Source organism: Malurus melanocephalus, unplaced genomic scaffold (genome assembly GCF_030028575.1).
Source record: "Malurus melanocephalus ecotype Western Australia unplaced genomic scaffold, MMel_1.1 scaffold_689, whole genome shotgun sequence".
Classification (NCBI taxonomy): domain Eukaryota; kingdom Metazoa; phylum Chordata; class Aves; order Passeriformes; family Maluridae; genus Malurus; species Malurus melanocephalus.
The window spans coordinates 277,996-296,587 of NW_026623921.1; the positions used below are offsets into that span (position 1 = coordinate 277,996).

At 45.6% G+C, this 18,592-nt stretch overlaps 3 protein-coding genes across 5 annotated transcripts in view; all 3 read left to right on the forward strand.

Moving 5' to 3' along the window:
- Nucleotides 1-3,439, forward strand: part of SMG1 (SMG1 nonsense mediated mRNA decay associated PI3K related kinase) — a 59,704-nt gene extending 56,265 nt beyond the window's left edge. For both annotated transcript variants that reach the window (XM_057384162.1, XM_057384164.1), the window contains 2 exons: nt 119-225; nt 890-3,439. In XM_057384162.1, coding sequence (XP_057240145.1) covers nt 119-225; nt 890-967 — 185 coding nt within the window. In that variant the 3' untranslated portion in view covers nt 968-3,439. The remainder of the gene's footprint in view (nt 1-118; nt 226-889) is intronic.
- A 2,231-nt stretch (nt 3,440-5,670) lies between these two features.
- Nucleotides 5,671-13,438, forward strand: ARL6IP1 (ADP ribosylation factor like GTPase 6 interacting protein 1). Of its 2 annotated transcripts, none has more exons than XM_057384160.1 (6): nt 5,671-5,706; nt 9,103-9,236; nt 10,885-11,004; nt 11,284-11,401; nt 12,053-12,137; nt 12,355-13,438. In XM_057384160.1, exons 1-6 carry the CDS (start codon nt 5,686-5,688, stop codon nt 12,471-12,473), a joined length of 597 nt encoding a protein of 198 aa, XP_057240143.1. In that variant the 5' UTR covers nt 5,671-5,685; the 3' UTR covers nt 12,474-13,438. The 2 variants fall into 2 exon arrangements, with proteins under 2 accessions (XP_057240143.1, XP_057240142.1); XM_057384159.1 differs by lacking the exon at nt 5,671-5,706 and adding an exon at nt 7,380-7,462.
- Nucleotides 13,439-14,047: 609 nt separating this feature from the next.
- RPS15A (ribosomal protein S15a) lies at nt 14,048-18,375 on the forward strand. Its single transcript, XM_057384161.1, has 5 exons — nt 14,048-14,126; nt 15,226-15,363; nt 15,509-15,588; nt 17,020-17,105; nt 18,240-18,375. The coding sequence occupies exons 2-5, from the start codon at nt 15,231-15,233 to the stop codon at nt 18,331-18,333; spliced, it is 393 nt and encodes a 130-aa protein (XP_057240144.1). The 5' UTR covers nt 14,048-14,126; nt 15,226-15,230; the 3' UTR covers nt 18,334-18,375.
- The last annotated feature ends 217 nt before the right edge of the window (nt 18,376-18,592 follow it).

An 18,592-nucleotide genomic window follows, 5' to 3' on the forward strand; every position in this document is an offset into this window, starting at 1 on the left:
TAGGAAAAAAGAAAAAAACAACAACCCTACCACTGACAGCAACAAAAAAACCTGAAATACCTCAGTGGGTTTCTGTGCAGCAGTATAAAGCTGAATTAACTTTATTTTGGCCCTGTAGCTGTGCAGGAGAGGAATTCCTATGCAGTTAGCGTGTGGAAGCGGGTCAAAGCCAAGCTAGAGGGCCGAGATGTGGATCCCAGCAGGAGAATGTCTGTGGCTGAACAGGTGAGTTGAAAATAAAGTCCCAGTTTTGGTCCTTACTTTAAACACATGGTAATTAGCAGGTGTGTATGCTGAAGTGTGCCTCGAGGACTAAAATCTTGTTGTGAATGGGGGGTTCCTTTTGTGGGGTGTGAGTTATTCTAGGGCAAATCAGCATTGCTGCTGYCTTGTATTGCTGCGTTCTTTATTATTTTTGCTGTCATGTGCTTTTGTTTTCCATATGAGAGGTTTATGTAAAACCGTGAATTAGATAAAACTGCCTTTTGTCTTTCAGTAAGCTAACATTTTTTCCACAGCTGCTGATAGCCAAGGAGAACACGAGATCTGTGCAGCTGCCCAAGGGACAGAACTCGTCTGTGTTCACTAACACAACACAATCACTCCTGTCTCTGGGCAACGGAGTCAGGGGACACAGTTGTCCGCATCAATTTGAGAATGTTGTGGCTATTTTCAAGATAGGGGCTCTGAATGAGATGATGTGTAATCTTTTTTTTTGCAGTACAGCTTCCGGTTTCTTACGTGAACTGCACAAAGTTATCTTTACAGTTAGCTTATTTTTTTTACRGTGAAATATTTGCACGTGACTTTTGACAGGAGATTCTAAGATAGCTTAAGTACGTGTAAAATTCTAGCTTGCTCCTAATTACCTGTTTGACCTTTTTAATAGGTTGACTTTGTGATTAAGGAAGCAACTAATCTAGATAACTTGGCTCAGCTGTATGAAGGTTGGACTGCTTGGGTATGAGTAGGGAGACAGATCGGTCTGGTTCAGCGAGGTCAGACATCCAACAGAATCAACCCGGCCTCAGGCATCCGTAGCCGCACCACAGTCGGTGGTGATGCATACTGGGGCTTAATCTGAGGAAACCTAGGAAATCTCGGTGCACTGGGAAGTGAATCCTGCGGGATAGCTGCACTCAGGGATACGCTAAACACAATGGTCTGCAACCCCCACGGTCAAGGGTGAACGCTCACTGCTTGAGCAACACGGTTTGTCTTTCTGCTACGGAAGAACTGCAAACGTGTCTGGGGGTCAGCTGCAGAAAGAAATCAGGATGCTACAAACCGCAGAGCGATTTGGAACTCAATTCCACCTGACCCTGTGAACAATTCAGGAAACACCGAACCCTGTTGAAAGAAAAACAGAAAAACGGGGCCACGAAGAAATCACAGCAAGGGCAGATTTGATGCATTCAGATTCTTGTTCTTCTTGTTACGTGGCAGCAGTGCTGGTTGAGTTGACCAGTTAGTACGGGAAAAGGCTACAAAATGTAAACTTCAAAATGGACTGAAAGCTAAGAGCTGTACACATCAGATAGACACTGCGTTGGAAGAACTTCTGAGATAGAAGAAAAAGCCTTTGTTCTCTTCTCCCTTTCCTCTTTCACTCCTCCCTCCCAGCCTCTCCTTGCATACACCCCTCTTGGCTTATTCTTGTAGATTAGGCGTACTTCCAATATACTTTTTATTTCAATCCTTCTACTTCACAGTTAGTCAAATTCACAACTTAAATTCTGTTTGGTAAACGAGTTCTCCAAAAGCACTGAAAATATAGAACATCAATGATTACTTATGAGTTGGATGGTCAAATGCAAAATGTAATTTTGGTTATTTTAAAGTCATTTTTGTGATTCTATTATGTACAGTTTCTCAAAACTGTTACTGTGCATTTAAAAGTAATGATTCCTACAGACATTTGATTTGATTCAATGTGCACTTCCCTCTGCTTGCAGTGTACACTTTTTTGTAATTCAAATTGTCCCTCCAATCTCATTCTACTGTGATTGCTGTAGTTTCTTTGGTACAACAACGTAGCTAATCCAATGTAATCTTTACCTTTTTAAAAACCAGGATAGAGCATCTAGTAGTTTTACATTGTTGATGACAGATAAACAATAAAGTGATGTTCTGGTGGAGGTAGAGTGATATGCTTTTTACTTCACTTTCCTAATCCTTTTAGTTCACACTTGTAAATTCTAGTGCTTCACTTCACAGGGGTATACATATAATCCAAGAAATAAAGGACTCTAAAATCTTTGTTCAATTAGATCTGTAAAAATATCTGCAAAGTAGTTTTCTTTTGCCATATTTCTTCTATAGATGGTTGTTCAGTAATGCATCCATGAGGAATCTTCCAACAAGGTTTTTTTTTTTAATCAGTTCTCCAAGTGTGATTATGGTGAGAAAAGTCTCTAAAAATGGCGTCATCTTAGATCAAGGTCCTGCTTGTCTGTTGGTTGCCTAAAAGACTTCTTGCTTTTTTAAGTGGGACACCTTTAGGAAAAGGCAACTTCCTTTCCTTAGAGCAAATAAACTCCACAGAATTCAGTTACAACTGCAGAATTGTAAAGGTGCTGATAGCTAAAGCAGAAGTGTACCCTGGCGTTTGCAACCCAGGTAAATTCATGTAGTTGTGTATAAAAAGTTCTCCTTTTGGTGAATCCTTTATGCACAGTTGCTGAAAAATGTGGGAAGATCTTTAATGCCATTGTAGTTGCTTCTCAGAGTAAAACCACACTTTAAATACAGCATTTTTTCTGTCACAATCCAAGTATTAAAGGATTTGAGCCAAGCCCACTGCTGGCATAAAATTAATTTAATTGGAAGGGTTTGCAGCAGTTTATCTGAGTAGGAGGCTTGGCTGGTAATTTTTGCATAATGCCAGGCAAACTTCTGTTCCTTTCAGTATTTGCACTATGCTCACTGCTCTGCTTCTGCAGTAGGTCTTAGAAATCGCTTTCTCCTCTGTTGCCAATTTTTTGTGGACGTGCACTTTGAAGTGTTAAGAGGTTTCAACAGTCGTATGACCTTCCTTGCATTCTGCCTAATTACCTCTAGGGAAGTCACAGGCTTGGAGTCTAACAATACTCATGCAAAAGCATTCCACTGCCACTGCTCCYGACCCTGTACCATCGCAGGAAAAGCTGTTGGAATGTTGCAGTGAAGAACATCCATATGCAGAACAAGACACTTGACTCTGTTGGTCCTTTGCATTTTTCTCCAGTTAAAAATAACCTTATGAACAATGTGTTGGAGAAGTGTGGTGACAGGAGTGTGTTGTACCTGCTGTTTTGTTTCATGGAAACTGGGGGGAAGGGAGGGGTAATGCACTCACCTGTGGCTCATGTATTATACCTCTGCCATCCAGAAATGAAACACTTGTGTGGAGATGGGTTCTTACTGCATAAGTTAATAAAGTTTTAAAAATAAAACTACGTATTTTTTATTTCCTTGTATGCAAAACAGTGTGGTTGTGAAAATTACAGGGAAGAATGAAGTGCCTGATACAAACAAATACAAACCAAACCCCAAATTAGAGCAGTATGCTCCAGAGACTTGAATTTGCATAACTAATACAGAGGAGACAGCTCAGATGTGCAGGAGTTAGTGGGACCGTCACTGTCGACTTGGGTGCTGACRCATTTTTCTTGGAAATGTTGACAATATGGGGGCTCGGTGAAACCTAAAATTCAGATTCGGCACACACATCCTGCATAGTAAATAAGATGCATTCGTTGCATTCTCTTAAAAGATGTTTCTTAAAAAGACTCAAGGGTACYTCCTAATTACCAGTAAAACTGGTGTTCCCTTTTCTCTGCAGTGAGGCACGCCTAAACTAATGCAAGTCTGGAATCACCTCTCTAAATGCACAAAGCCCTCTGGCGCTATAGAAGTCAGATAGTTCAGTTGATGGCAATTTTTTGCCTGCTGCTTACCTGCGGTAAATATTAACGAAGGACCGTGCTCTAAAGTAATTTCTTAAAGCCAAATTCCACATATTTTCAGAAGTTTTATTACCCCCTCACGATTATATAGGCTCATGGTTGAGATGCTCGTGGCCCTTAGAAACATGAGTTGCTTGTCTGACTCTCTTCTCTCTCCCCTTCTCTAAAGCCAGTGTTTGAACTCRGCTCTGCCAGATGAGTTGCTGGAATGTGTTAAACTGGAGTCATTAGTGGTGTTTGAGATTATATTGACGATGCCATTATCCCACCAAAATAACAATCTGAAAATGCAGCAGATCTATGCAGTTGACAAATTAATTTTGTACTGTGTAGGGACTTCAGACTCTGTATGGTCTGGTTTTACTTTGCAGCAATTAGTTTTGTCCTCATGGATTCGTCTATTTAAATAGTAATGYTTTGTTTAATTTCTCATGTGTCTGTAAAAGACTCAAGTCCCTTGTATCAAGTGGACATAAATCAGAGGGAAGGATTTCGTTTTTCAGGGAAGAATGAGGTATCTATGAAAGCAGTGGTGACAGTCAGTGCTCTGCACTCACTGGTAAACTGATCAAATCATACTTACCCCGTTAACTGCTTTGGGGTATCTGTATGAGAAACACCATATAAACATACTCCTTCAGAAATACTGCAGAGAGTYGGAGAAGTTGAAGCTTTGTTTTTCTAAGTGCTGCAGTCTTTAGGGTTAATTTACTTCAGTTATTCCTAAGTATGGTCTGTGCCTGGTACATTAGCTATTCTGTTTTAGCACACTCAAATACTTCAAAGGTTTCTTTGTATTGTTTTTCCCCTTTTTTTCCTTTTTTGTCAAGCTCTTCCTAAAATCTACGCATTAAAGAATTTGAGTAGGAAAAAGGTTTGAGATGACCTACCATCTGTGTTTGTTAACATGTTCCCAAATTACAAAATGCATTTTTTTYTTCAGTGGAAAAGTTATGAGTATACCGTTAACATTGTAACTGAATAATTTAATTGAAAATACAGATATTATCTACAATTTCTGCTCTGTACTTAAATGCATACCTGATTAGAGCAATTTTGTCATTCATCAGGCTGAATTTTTATTAATTGCTTCGTAAATGTGTATTAGGTATGCTGAAAGGGTGGAGGCCTGACATGAAAACTTTTTGTGTATTTTCTAAGTACAYAGAGCAATTGCACTGTCCCTTTTAAAAATGCTTTGAAGTCATTTAGGGCATTTAATTTTCTGTGCGTGTGCTAAGAGAGAATCTTGGTGCAGGAACAATTGATCCCATTGCAGCATGGTTTGTGCCACGCATTGAGGCAAGCAGAAGAGCTGGTTGTAGCTCAGGTAAGGTACAGGGGGTGGGACTGAGCTGCTCATCCTCTGTCTCCTACAGGGCTSAGATTGTAACAATGAAATCTATAATTACATGTATGTGTAGGCACACAGATATTTTATTTGCTATGGTGCCTCATAAGGCCTGGCTGCTCAGAGAGGATGGGGTAGGCAGAAGGCAGGGCCCTGSCCTGTCCTGTGCTCCACAGTGCAGTGGGCCCTCTCTGACATTTCTGGGCATGAGGGTGCCCAGCAACTCGCCTTTCCCTCTGCCCCTCTTGAGTTACGGAGCAACGCTTGCCGGGAGGGAAAGGCGCCGCTGCGAGCCCTCTGGGATGGAGAAAAGCTTCAAAGGGCACTGGTTTGGTAGCTGGCTTTTGAAAGACTGCCTGGAAGACTGCGAATGATGGGCTGGAGAGGATGGAAATGCCTTTTCTATTGGTAAGTGCTTGGGTTTCTTTGCGGTGAGAATCACGGAAATGAACGATCCAGGAGGTGGCTGATGGTATCAGATAGCCGGAGCAGTGCTGCTGCAGGACACTGCACATACCCTAGGAACTGCAATGCATCATAAATCACGGAATGATGAGAGGCTGGAAGAGACCATAAATACCATCTAGTCCCAACCCTCTTGCCATGGGCAGGGACATCTCCCAGGATTGGATCTCGCTGGGCAAACCTGTTCTCACCACCCTCGGTAAAGAATTTCCTCATAATGTCTAACCCAAATATCCCCTCTTTCGGTTTGTACCCATTTTACTCCTTGTCCTGTCACTACATCCCTCCCTTTCCTTGTAGGTGCCCTTCAGATACTGGAAGGTTGCTCTGAGGTCGTGCTTCTCTATGGCTCTATACTCTTAAAAGACTAATTAAGTTATTGCTGGCATCCCTTCATTACGAAACCACATTTTATGTGAGCTCTGCTATGGTAAATTACAGATTTTGAGACTGAACTCCGCCATTTCTAAGTGGAAAAGTGCTACACAAAAATACTGTTAGCTTTTAGCAGCACTTGAATGAATTTCAAAGTTACTCAGTACAGAAACTGTTCTTTGCATACATTCTTGTGAGTGAGTGTGAGAAGCACCCCGTGTAAGACCAAACCATTCGGGACTGCAGTGTGTGCTTCTACAGTCCTTGGTCCTCTCTTTTTCTCTCCACCAAGCTGGTGCCAGGGCAGTTTTTTTTTTGCCTGAGATGTTTTCTTTGCTYGTTAATAGCCTGGTGTTGGGTCCTGGGCACAGTGATTTAAGTTCATACCGCACGTGCCTGAAGCGTTTAGAAAACTGAGTCAGAAACAATATTTATATCCCAGTATTTATTCCCAAGTTGCCACAAGTTGTGAACGAAATAAAGCACATTGCTGGGCTTTGGTGTTACCAACAGCGCTAGCCCTGTGCTGGTCACCCACCCAACCCACGCCTCTGGTGCTGTGTCCAGCTCTGGGTCCCTGAGTTCAGGATGGACAGTGAGGGGCTGGAGCACGGCCRGAGAAAGAAGCTGGGGAAGGGGCAGGAGCACAAGTGCGATGATGAGCGGCTGAGGTAGGTGAGGGTGTTTATCCTGGAGAAAAGGAGCCTCGGCACGGAGGGACACCTTATCACTGAACCGAGGTTGAAGCCGGGTGGCAGTCGGGCTCTCCTCGCAGGGAAAAAGTGACATGGGGACATGGTCTTAAGCTGAACTAGGGGAGGTCTAGGTTGGACATAAGGAAGAACTTCCTCATAGCAGCAGCGATTAGACATATTGGTACGGGCTGCCCAGGGAGATGGTGGTCACCATTCCTGAAGGTGTCTTAAGGAAAGACTGGACGTGTGGCACTCGGTGCCACGGTGTAGTTGACAAGGTAGCGTTCGGTCACAGGTTGGACTGGGAGATCTTTTCCAACCCGAGCCATTCTGTGACTTTGGTCGGGTTATCACCCCTCACCACGGCGCCCAGGTCCCCTCCCGGCGCGGGCCCGACGCCGCCTCAGCCGCACTGCGGCGCAGGAGCCGGGGCGCGCGCACGCCCCGCGCGGTTGAATTCCAGCAAGCCAACCGACGACCGGCGGGGCGCTGGGGCTGGCCAATCACAGTGCTCGCGGAGGCTATAAAAGGCAGAAGCGGAGCGTCGCGAAGGAGGGCGTGGTCGGCGTGTGGCGGTGCGGGAGCGGAGCAATATGGCGGAGGGGGACAACAACAGCGTCTACCAGCTGGTGAGGGCKCGCGGCGCCCGGCGAGGTTTGGCGGCCGCTCGGGCCTGGCGGGGGCGGTGGGGGAACCAGGCCCGCCCCGCCCCTCCCAGCCTAGTCCTACCTCATCSGCGGCTGTCGAGGGCCGCCTCGGCCCCGCGCCGTGTGACGCCGTTTGGCTCCCGAAGGGTTCGGTGTGGTATCGGCCCGGGGCCGTGCGTGGGGCGGCTGCTGCTGCGTGTGCAGGCCCGAGGCGCGGGATCGGCGGCTGCGCTGCTGCTCGCGGGCCGGAACCCACAGCAGTGCTTGGCGTTACCTGTCGTGCGGGGTTAYCCCGACTGTATCTGTCTGTTCGTGTGAGTGTACGGCTGTGTTTGCTTGTGTCCGTGTGTGTGTGTGTGTGAAGCCTCCCTCTAAGGGACCGAGCGCCGCACCGATACGGGAGAGGCAGGCGCTGGCTGATCAGCTTAACTAAATGTGCCGAGATGGACTTGAATAGTTAGATAAAMACAAGGATATATATAGTTATGCCTGAATTGGTAAGCGGCTGCCCTGCGGGATGGGAAAATCGCTGTAAAAGCCGGGGCAAAGGCTGGAAGCGTTTGAGCGTTGCCATGCTGCACCCCCATGTTGGGCACAGGGAGCAGCTCCGAGAGCTCAGAGCTTGGAGGGAGGTTCCAGAGTTTACAGAAGTTCCACTGAACTGTATTGTCCTTGTTATTCTAGTGGTTTTGGAGTTCTCATTGGAATTAAGTGTAGGACATAGCTGAGCGAAATCTGTTCTGTTACCTCTGCACAGCAGACGGGCATGTCTACATGACTTTTCACCTCTTACTGCTTGGGCGGTAGTCGGTTCTGTTCACGGTTACCTGAATTTTGTAATCTCTGAGATGCCGTCTCCCGATGAGGGGACACTGTTAAGCTCTGTTAAATGTGGAATACCTCAGGTGAACTGCTTAACAAGCTGATGGCGGCAACGGTGGGGCCTCCTTGCTGCAGAGGTCTAGCGAGAATGGTAGGAATCACAYAGGAAGTGGAGTTTAAAAGCTGCCTTGGGCAGCTTGTAGGAAAACTTGCTTTGCAGTCCAAATGTGATCAGTTAGGTAACTTTACTATGGATTCTGAGTCTTCACACATCTTCCTCGTAATAAGAAATTGGCATTGGACAGCAGCTAGAAAACCTCACTTTAATGTGGTAGAGTTGTCTTGGAAAAGACATGTGTTTTTAAATAGTTCTCATATTACGGTTTTCCAGATGTTGACACTGGAAACTTGAGAGGCTTTAGCTAGGCTTTAAAACCTTGGCAGATGGGGTGTGGTAAATGGGAGCCGGGGGGGGGGGGGGGGGGAGGGGATGGGAGGGGATGGGATGGGATGGGGGGGGGTGGCAGGATACACCTTGGCAAAATCTGGGAGGAGGTTTTGTTTCACCTGTACATGCTGCTAGGATCTTGACTATGTTAGGATTTTGACTATTTTAAAGTATCACTGCTACAGTGTTGTAACTTAGTACAACTCACAATATTATTCCAAATTTAATTATTTTGAAAAGTTTGTGTCTGGGATCTTTAATTATTGCACTGGGGGTTTTTTTAGCTGCTTCAGTGTAGGAATTAATTTGATTCTGTGGTTTAGTAAAGGAGTTTTCTTCTCTTTTTGTGTAGGCTTCTGAAACTGCAAGCTTGGAAGAGCAGTTGCAAGGATGGGGAGAAGTGATTTTGATGACAGACAAAGTTCTGCGCTGGGAACGAGCCTGGTTTCCTCTGGTACTGATGAGCGTTGTTTCCTTTTCTTTCCTGTAAGTACCTTCTGGAGGGAGCCTGGTACATCACTGCAACTTTATGGCTGGTACCAAACCTATTAAGAAAATTAGTAGGACGTCTGGAGAAGTCTAATAGGAAGCCTTTTACTCTAGGTTCTGTTTCTTGAAATGTGTGAACTTTGTTGGAAATTCAAAACAAGTATTGAAAACAGGAAGTAACACGAGTCACGTCCTGCTCAGAGGAGAGACRGTGCTTTCTGCAAAAGCTGCAGGAGATGCTGGGGTTTTTACTGTGCTCAGCTGAATGTTCTTTAGTGGTACAATCATGTTCTGCCCTCATTCTTTGTACCCTGCATCTTAGTCAGACCTGCTGACCTCCTTTGGCTTTTTTCCCCTCCCAATCTAATAGCAATATCATTATGAAAAGCTTATTTCCATAGGGTGAGATTTCCTATTCTGTCTGCATCTTTGCTGTGGTGTTTACGATACATTCAGGTTTTTTTGCAGAATTCGGGTTTTTTACATTATCCGTCATATCCTTTGAGAAACGGGGAAGAAGGGAAGGTTGCAGACAACTTCCAGTCAGCAGGGCGGGAAGATTTGCCGTCTGATTGGAGGTGCTGGGGGCACTTGGATGTGCCTTTATGTAACATGGCAGTAGTCAAAATGACCTGACCTGCCTTGAATGCACAGCTGTTCATGCCAGCTGTGCAGTTTGCCAGTTTTGTCAGTTCTTGCAGTAAGGAGAGGAATTGCAAAAATAAATGTTGAACTAGATGAGGCAGGGATAATCGGTCTTTTGGCTAATACAAATTTTTATGTTTTCAGGGCAGGTGAGGGAGACGAAAATCAAATGTAAACTGAAAAGTAACTTCAGTAAGAACTAATCGTGTGCATTTGAGGATATTCTGTTGCAAATTCTGTGATTATACAAGGAAAGATCTTGTGCTGAATTATACTTTGTGGAAATGCAGAACTACTTCAGGTTGTGAATTTGTCAAAATGAGCTTGAATGTGCGGTGCAATAGCACTGTGCAGATGTACAGAACACCTGGCCCTGCCATGCACTCTGTCATTTGTTTGCTTTTACTGCTTTGGTGTTCAGCAAGTTCTGTACAGAATAGTTGAGTAGCGGAGGGTCCAGGTGGTATTATCGGACAGTTAGGAGATGAGCTGCTCATTATCCGGTTGCCCTTCTGCCCAGTGTTTGAGTGATTGCAAACTGAATATGGAAAATCCAGCACTGTCCTAAGTGGAGATCGATTGGCCTCTTGTCCAGAACAGGTTTGTCTGGCTGTCCCAGGAGAGACAGAGCAAATGACAGCCTGTAGTGGATCTGAGTTCTGTGACGTAACCAATAAAATTAGAGCTTTTACTCTACCTGGTTATTTCATACGTTCACTCACTCATCCTCATCCCTCATTCAGTGTTAAGTTTGCTGTGTGTCAATTTCTGAGAGGATAATAATGCTGAATTTGTACTTCTGGTGAACTTTATACCTTATGTGCTTGTAGCATATCCTTATATGGCACATTAAGAGAAAAAGATACTTTTTGTAATATTGTTTGAGGTTAGGCAAGAGAGTAGGTCCACTACTGGAAAGTCTGAGCTAATCTGAAGAAGTGACTGAGCACGTCTAGTACTTAGTAGTTTGAGCATTCGGCAATAATTCTTCTTTCTGCAGGCTGATCTACTATTTGGACCCATCCGTTCTCTCAGGCGTCTCCTGTTTCGTTATGTTTCTCTGTTTGGCCGATTACCTGGTTCCTGCTCTTGCTCCTCGAATCTTTGGCTCTAATAAGTGGTGAGGAARGCTTCAATTAAAACTGTTTCTCGAGTGTAAATGTGATCTTTCTCAAAAGGGATATGATTTGCAGATATGGGATGGATACTTTGTAGAGCCATTGTAGTGAGAAATGAGCAATCTCTGTAATACATGAATACAAAGTAAGCAAAGCGAATGTCAGGATAAGTACTGAGTACATTTGTACTGCTGCAGAAATGCCATGGGAGGTTTTTTTAAAATTTTAAATTAAATCTTGAATTCTTATTTCTGTCTTTTTTTCCTCCCTTTTACTAAAAGGACCACAGAACAGCAGCAAAGATTTCATGAGATTTGCAGCAATTTGGTGAAATCCCGTCGCCGCATCGTTGGCTGGTGGAAGCGCCTCTTCACTCTGAAGGAAGAAAAGCCTAAAATGGTATTGAGTTCTGGGAGTTAATCTCTAAATAGTTTAATATTTTGTTCAATTTAGCTTTGTCCAAAGTATTTTAGCAAGGCAGATGCCTGAATGAACTGGTATTCCAGACCAAGAACTGGCAGTTCTGGCTGTGACTTGATTCTGGTCACACAATTATTGAAACCTGGAGTGTCAAGATACAAGACTTAGAAACTTGAAGTTCTGTGCAGTTTAGGAGCATACGCCTGATAGTAAGATAAAGCAGAACCGGGTATCTCTGGATAGGTAACTTTTTGGAAACGAGCTGTTTCCAGTGTGCATAAACTGTCCAAAGAACTAGATTTTTAGTCGCRTGTCCGCTGGTACGTGAGCTACTGAGCCACTGCCCCAAAACCAGCTTGGGATGCAGTGTGTGGGGATGGCATAGTCTGGCACTAAGGGATATCTGGGCAAAAAACAGCTAGCACCCAGTCCAGCTGACGGTCTGAAAATAAGGGAGAAAATACARTTACAGATCCTGTTCTCAGTGTTAACACACCTTTGCATAGGCATCGTGTATGGAAGAGCCAGGAAACTTCAMGTTAGGTTTAAATGTTGAATTGCAGCCAAATACTGAAGGGAAGGGAGCATCCCCAACGGGTCTGTGGTAACTCTTCCTTTTTTGCTTTTTAGTACTTCATGACCATGCTCTTCACTCTTGCTGTGGTTGCCTGGATTGGACAGCAAGTTCACAATCTCTTTTTGACCTATCTTATTGGTAAGTGTGAGCATGCAAAACTCAAGGAACTCCTTTGTTAGCTGCCTGAAACGGGTTGAGACAGCTAGAATTACTTTTTGATGAAGTGTGGTTAAGCGGTTTTTTTTCAAGCAGTTAATGGGGCTTAAGGGAAGCAAAGAATTGCAAAGAATTGCAGGACAGAAGCTTGTTAAGGGAATATAATTCTTTTTTTTTTTCTTTTTCTCCTCCTCTCTAGTAAGTTTCTTCTTGTTGTTTCCTGGACTAAACCAGCATGGGATCATCACAAAGTACATTGGAATGGCAAAAAGGGAGATCAACAAACTTCTCAAGCACAAGGAAAAGAAAAATGAGTGAAGACTTAACTGGTGTTCACTTTTAGTAAAAGGTTTTTGTGGGAACAGTTTTGAGAATTAATGTGTAATTAAGACAATAGAAGTTGTATTGCTCACTGAGTTGTTTTTTTTTTTAATTGGCTCCCTGATGAAGTGAAAAAGTCACTCCAGCAACTGATATGGACTTGTGTCTTGCTGTGCTGAGTAGGGCTCTGCAGCCTGGAGCTAATCCTGTCTGCAAGATCCTCTCCTTTGATGTATGGAGCTTCACTTGTTAAGTGTCTTCATCAGACTAAGAAACCCTGTCCATAACTATCGCAACAGCAGAGCTGTAATGCCTGATAGTATTTCTGTAACTGTGTTAGTTTTGCTGATCATTAATTGTGGCCACAGCAAGTTGAAAGGCAGATCTGAAGGCTAATGCATCTTGGAGGCTTGTTCCTACTGATCCCTGTGTCAGGAGAACAGTTGGCTGAGTAAGAATGACTRTAGCTGAGGGTGCACATCCAAAATGGGGGCAGAAGGTGGATCCATTGTCTCACTGACTCTCTTTGCTTCTTTTGGCGGCGTGTCCCCGAGAATGTGTTCAATAGGGGTCTGGAATATATAAATTAGTAGTTCAGTTATTTAGCTGTAGTGTAAAGTCATTGCACTGAGAGTGTGGAAAATGAGTGAAGGTGTGTGTAATCTTAACAGCTGATTGTTCTAGAAACTGCTGTTGTCATGAAGCCTTGTAGCATGTTTGGTTTTATGAATGTTTGTATACAAAATCACTCTGAATATGCTGAGCTTGACCCTGTAAATAAGCTTGAATTGTTTGTGCTTTTCTATGACCTCTCCCTCTTTTTTTWAAAACTGAACGTTTTTCTTTAAAAAGCTAAAACCTCTGTTAATGTTTCAAAAATGTACTGTTTTAAAATGAACTCTCTTCAGTGTCTATTGTAATTGTTGAATAGCTAAATACAGACTAAAGAGAAACTATGTGAAGACTTGCTCTTTGTGAAATTACAGGAAAGGGTGTCAATGCATTTTTTTAATCAAGAAGGAAAGCTGTGAGTGGTTGAAGAAGTGMCGTAATGAACTGGCATAACCTGTCGCAGGGAGAGATCCCGCATGTGTAAAGTCATGCGGTGACACGGCACAGTGTCCTAGAGGTGTGTTCCCAGAGTTAAGAATACACTAATGCCAGCTTAGGTGCACACGTGCTGTCGCAGCCCCGAGTGCCGTGTTGCCCTTTGGAGTTGGTATTGAGTACGAGCGCAGCCCATCGGGCGGGGGTTTGCTCAGCGCGGCTCCGTCTCCCCGTGTCCTCCCCGTGTCCTCCCCGTGTCCTCCCCGTGTCCTCCCCGTGTCCTCCCCGTGTCCTCCCCGTGTCGCAGCTCCTGCTGTCCCGGGCGCTCGCGGGGCTCGGGGCTCAGCTGCGCGGGTCGCGCGCTCTGCCTGGCGGAGTGAAACTTTTTGTCCCTCGCGCCCCTTCGTTTCTCGCCCGCGGGAGGCGTCCGCGTTGCTACGGAAACAGGGCGGYGGCGTCGCTCCGGAAGTGCGGTGCGCGGCCTCGGCCAATGGGAAGGATCAGGCTTGAGCCACGAAGTCTCGCGATATTTGTCGCCCCGCCGATGGCCCTCCCATCACCCCGCGCGGCCCGGGCTCTTCCTTTTCCGCCATCGCGCTCTCGGTGAGTAGGGTGGGAGGCGCGGTCGCGCCGCATCCGCCCGGTCCCGGCGCCATCCGCGCCCCGCGCCCGCCTCGCCCGCGCCACCGGGGGCAGCGGGCACCGTCGCACGCGCCTGGCCCAGTTTGAGCTGCCGGCACCTGTCCTGGCGCCGTCCGGAACCGCCGGAATGTGGGGTGGGGGGCGGCACCTCCTGCCCGTGGCCCCGCGCTYGGCTGCTCGGCCTGGTCCGGACCGGAGCTCTGGAGAGCTGGGCTGGGCAGAGCGCGGGGGTGCCGCGGAGATGGTGGACTTTGAGGCTTGTGGATCGTGCGACGATGCCTGGGAGGAGGTAGCGGAGTGCAGGGGAGCGGGCGCGATCAGGGCCCGGGGAGGAGGCGGCCCCGGCACGGGGGGCTGGCGACTCTCCTCGCCTGGGGGCGGGAATTTGYTCACGCCGTGATGGCATCTCAGCGGTGAAAGTCCTTGTGTGCCAAAGGACGTGCTTTGGTGAGCAGGTCAGGGATGCCTTTCTGGACTGTTCTGGCAGCGCCTGGACTGTCTCTCAGAGAGGGGTGGGGGTGCCAAGTCATCTCTGTCGTGCCGAGGGTGCTCCAAGGCTCCTTTTCGCGAGCATGTGAGAGCTGCTGCCGTTTCCTTTAGGAAGTGCTGTGTTTGTGCATCCTGTAGGTTTTTTGCAGATCAATGAGTCGAGCAGCATCTGTTGATTGATTTAGTACCACCTAGGGTCTAGTTATTGCGCAGGATTGATACTGAGCAGTTGGGTTTTAACGCCAGACTGGTTTACCTGGGGAGGTGTGTCACTGCTGCTACGGTGTCTAGATGGTAGGTGTCTAGGGTTTGAAATCTTAGTATGTGTGCTCTTAAAAAGCCGAATGTAACTGTGCCAGATGTCCTGACTTGTTATGGTAGTGGTGGCTCTCCTTGATCACAGCCGAGCGTGTGACTTGGTTCACTTATTTAGGGTGAAAGTGCTTTTTAAGGTTCCATACGGCTTCATGTCAGTCTTGGATCTTTTCGATCTAAAATTAGCTTTAAAAAAAGTTCTGCTCAGTATTTCTGCGCGGAAGAGCTGGTGCAGTAACGGCTGCTCTTCCTGCAGGCACCATGGTGCGGATGAACGTTCTGGCCGATGCTCTCAAAAGCATCAACAATGCAGAGAAACGTGGGAAACGCCAGGTGCTCATCCGGCCATGTTCCAAAGTGATCGTCCGCTTCCTGACAGTGATGATGAAGCACGGTAAGTCCTTGTCCTGCTCCCCGCGGGAGTCGGGGCGTGCTGCTCTTGTGAAAAAACGTGGATCATTTTGCCTGAAGTAGTTTAGTGCAACATAGTTACTTGGTGGTGTTATTGTAGCTAAGTATTGTCCGCTGGTCTCTTGCAGGTTACATTGGTGAATTCGAGATAATTGATGATCACAGAGCTGGGAAGATTGTTGTCAACCTCACAGGCAGACTCAACAAGGTAGGAATTGTCTTCCTGAATTCAGTTCTCTAAGGAGGGGTTTAACTGAGACTTCTTTTAAAATATTTTGTGTTTCTCTGCACTAGTTCTGAAAGAACTGCTTGTAAAGAAGGTGATATTTGTTGAGTCCATGGAAATAGGAGTAATAGAGATGTTACCAGTTAAAAGGCTGAATAATTTGTCTAGATTCATCATGGTATGGGTCACATATCTTTTAAACTTTGAATATGTAAGATACACTTTCAGGGAAGTCTGCTTGCAAGTGCTGTGTATTTCTGTCTGCAAAGACTTTCTGGCTGTCTAGTGCATTCTCAGTTTCTTTGATGTTTTAAGCTGTCTGGAAGACTTGTCTTAAGAGATAGGAGCTGAGTTTGTTTCCTGTTGAGGTCTGATTCCTGCAGATGTGGAGAAGACAAACCTTTCTCCTGCTGCCARGTGGGCTTTGCTTGCAGCGAGGGAGAATTGAATGTTACATGAATTGGGTGCTTGTTAAGTTCCTGGGGCATATGAGGCATTCGTGTGTTTTTTGGAAAATTTTTACATGCCTATGTGTGAAACTACGGAGCTGTGTAGGTCTGTGGTGACTTGCTGTGCATCATTGTTCGCAGTTGAGTGCATCGAGTGAGTGTTGGCTGTTTGGTAAAAAAAACCAAAATACCTACTCGGTTAAAATATCTTGGGGGCTGTCTCCATGATGAATAAATACTGCATCTAAAAATTGTTTTGAGTGTAAGGCAGAAAATCCTGACACCCCCAAATTACTGCAGTAATTACAGTTTTGTGTGTCTGTAATGGAAGCGATGAATGTCAGAATGTAACATTCCTCGAAGTTTTTCAGGATGATTTTGTAATATGTCATCCAGCATGCAGCTGGATGTAATGTTTGTCTCGGTCATTGCAAGAAGGGAACAGTTGTTTGGTTCAGAAAAATGTGCATAGTGCAGGAAGGTGTGCTGCTGGTTTGGTGTTGGATAGCTGTTAAAATGATTGGAACTAGTGGGGTAACTGGCGGTGGTGGTCATAGTTAGCAGTATGATAAAGTCGAAAACTCCAGTAACTTTTGCGCCTGTTAATTCCTTGCTGATTATAATCTAGATGTGTTTTTTGGTAACTGTGTGTGATGGTTAGAGGCAGAATAYCCCTGAGCAATCACAGGAATTTTGCAGAATGTTTTCGTGTTCCTCCGGGTGTGAGCATTACTTGGGTGGGGTAGTTTAAGGCTGTTTAGGTCCTTGGAGGAGAAAAGGGTGAGGCTGAGGGAGTAACTGGTGAGGAGTTGCTGGGTGTGAGGTTCCCAGGTGGGAGGAAATGTGCTGTGGGTCACGGAGWGTGTGTAACAGCACTTGTAAAAGTCCTTTAGGCAGGGAACTGAGATCACAAATGTGCAAATCYGTAAAGTTCTTCAGTGTGTAGTGGAATCCTCTTTTACAGTGTGGTGTAATCAGTCCCAGATTTGATGTTCAGCTGAAGGATTTGGAAAAGTGGCAGAACAACCTGCTGCCTTCCCGTCAGTTTGGGTAAGTACAAGGAAGGGTCAAGTGTGTGTTGTGTGTAAAAACGTGGGGGATTGTTACACTCGCAGACTGCCTGAGTTAGACTCACCTGACACCTTTCCTTCGGTCAGTCTGGAGATAAATACCAGTTCTAAAAATCTATCTTCCATGTAAATTCCCTTTTTAACCAGTTCTAAGGGAGCACTGCTGTGCAAGGATCTGTTTTCTGCTTGGCTGTGGTAAAATCCTCGTTTCAGCATTACACAGTTAATGAAAAATAGGATTTTTTCATGCATGTTTTCATTTTATAAATGGCCATTTTTAAATGGGGGAGGAGTTATGTGAGTTAGCGGGTCAGTGGAAGTACACTGTACTATGTGAATTCAAATGTCCCGGTTGTGTGCAAATTAATTGGATATGAAGTGCTGAGAGACTTGGAGGCTCTGTCAAACAAATCTGCACCACACAGGAAGTCTTACTATTATGCAGTGTATTTTCGTACTCACAAAATGTACTGAATCAAGAGCACTAAACGCCAGTGTGCCAGGATGGCAGAGCTGGCATAGTCTCCGGGGCCTCAACCATTCTGTCCCAGCGAAGGAAGGACCAGCAGTTCTGCGCTGTTTCTGCTCTTAAAGCTCCTGTGGTAACTCGTGCTTCAGCCGTTGCTGTGCAGCTGCTCTTGTGTGTTGCCATTGAGAGTTTTAAGACTATTTATAGATTGGTGGGACAAGAGTTTCTCAGATACGAAGCTCTGTGAGTGTGTCATTAATGCAGATGTTGGCATAAGCACTGTTGTGTTCAGCTCCGAGTGATCAAAGCTGAGGAGCTGTCTGCCACGCTGACACCTCTGCCTGTGCTGGGGAGCTTGGTTAAAAACCTCAAGAGTTGCTGCTGCTGCAGCAGCTGGACCGGGATTGCCCAGTGGCAGTACCAAAGACAGGGGCAGACAGTTGGAGAACGGAAGGCTGTCGCTGTCCTGTGTCTGCTGCAGAGCTGTGCTCCTGAGAGGTGCTGCTTTTGCTCTGTTGATAATTTGATGTCGCTGTGCTGGACCTGTTGTTAGAGGAACGGGCCTTGCTGTTGCAACACAGAGATGAACCTACCTTGGGAGTCTTGAACAGAGAGATTAACTGAACATTTGTTCTGTCTTGGCAGGTATATTGTACTGACAACCTCAGCTGGCATCATGGACCATGAGGAGGCGAGGCGAAAACACACAGGAGGCAAAATCCTGGGATTCTTTTTCTAAAACTTGTTAAAAAAGAGGATACTAATAAATTGTTCAAATGGACTCTGGTGTTTCCAGTCAGTATTTTTATGACTTTGAACACTGTTTGTGATAGTGCTTGTAACAGACTTCTCTTCAATAGAGTGTCCCTGAGTGTCCACAGCTGTCCCCCACACCTCCACCTGCCCCTTACACCCACCTGGCCTCTGCTATCCCTTGGCAGTGCACCCCAAGATCACTCAGAGCCACCCCAGAAATTGATACCTGATTGATAACCGCT

Coding starts and splice junctions, on each gene's coding strand:
- ARL6IP1 (XM_057384159.1), top strand. CDS start 7,427: ATGGCGGAGGGGGACAACAACAGCGTCTACCAGCTG. Junction 9,237..10,884: donor GTTGTTTCCTTTTCTTTCCT/GTAAGTACCTTC, acceptor TTCTTTCTGCAG/GCTGATCTACTATTTGGACC. Junction 11,402..12,052: donor AGGAAGAAAAGCCTAAAATG/GTATTGAGTTCT, acceptor TTTGCTTTTTAG/TACTTCATGACCATGCTCTT.
- RPS15A (XM_057384161.1), top strand. CDS start 15,231: ATGGTGCGGATGAACGTTCTGGCCGATGCTCTCAAAAGCATCAACAAT. Junction 15,364..15,508: donor GACAGTGATGATGAAGCACG/GTAAGTCCTTGT, acceptor GGTCTCTTGCAG/GTTACATTGGTGAATTCGAG. Junction 17,106..18,239: donor CTGCCTTCCCGTCAGTTTGG/GTAAGTACAAGG, acceptor CTGTCTTGGCAG/GTATATTGTACTGACAACCT.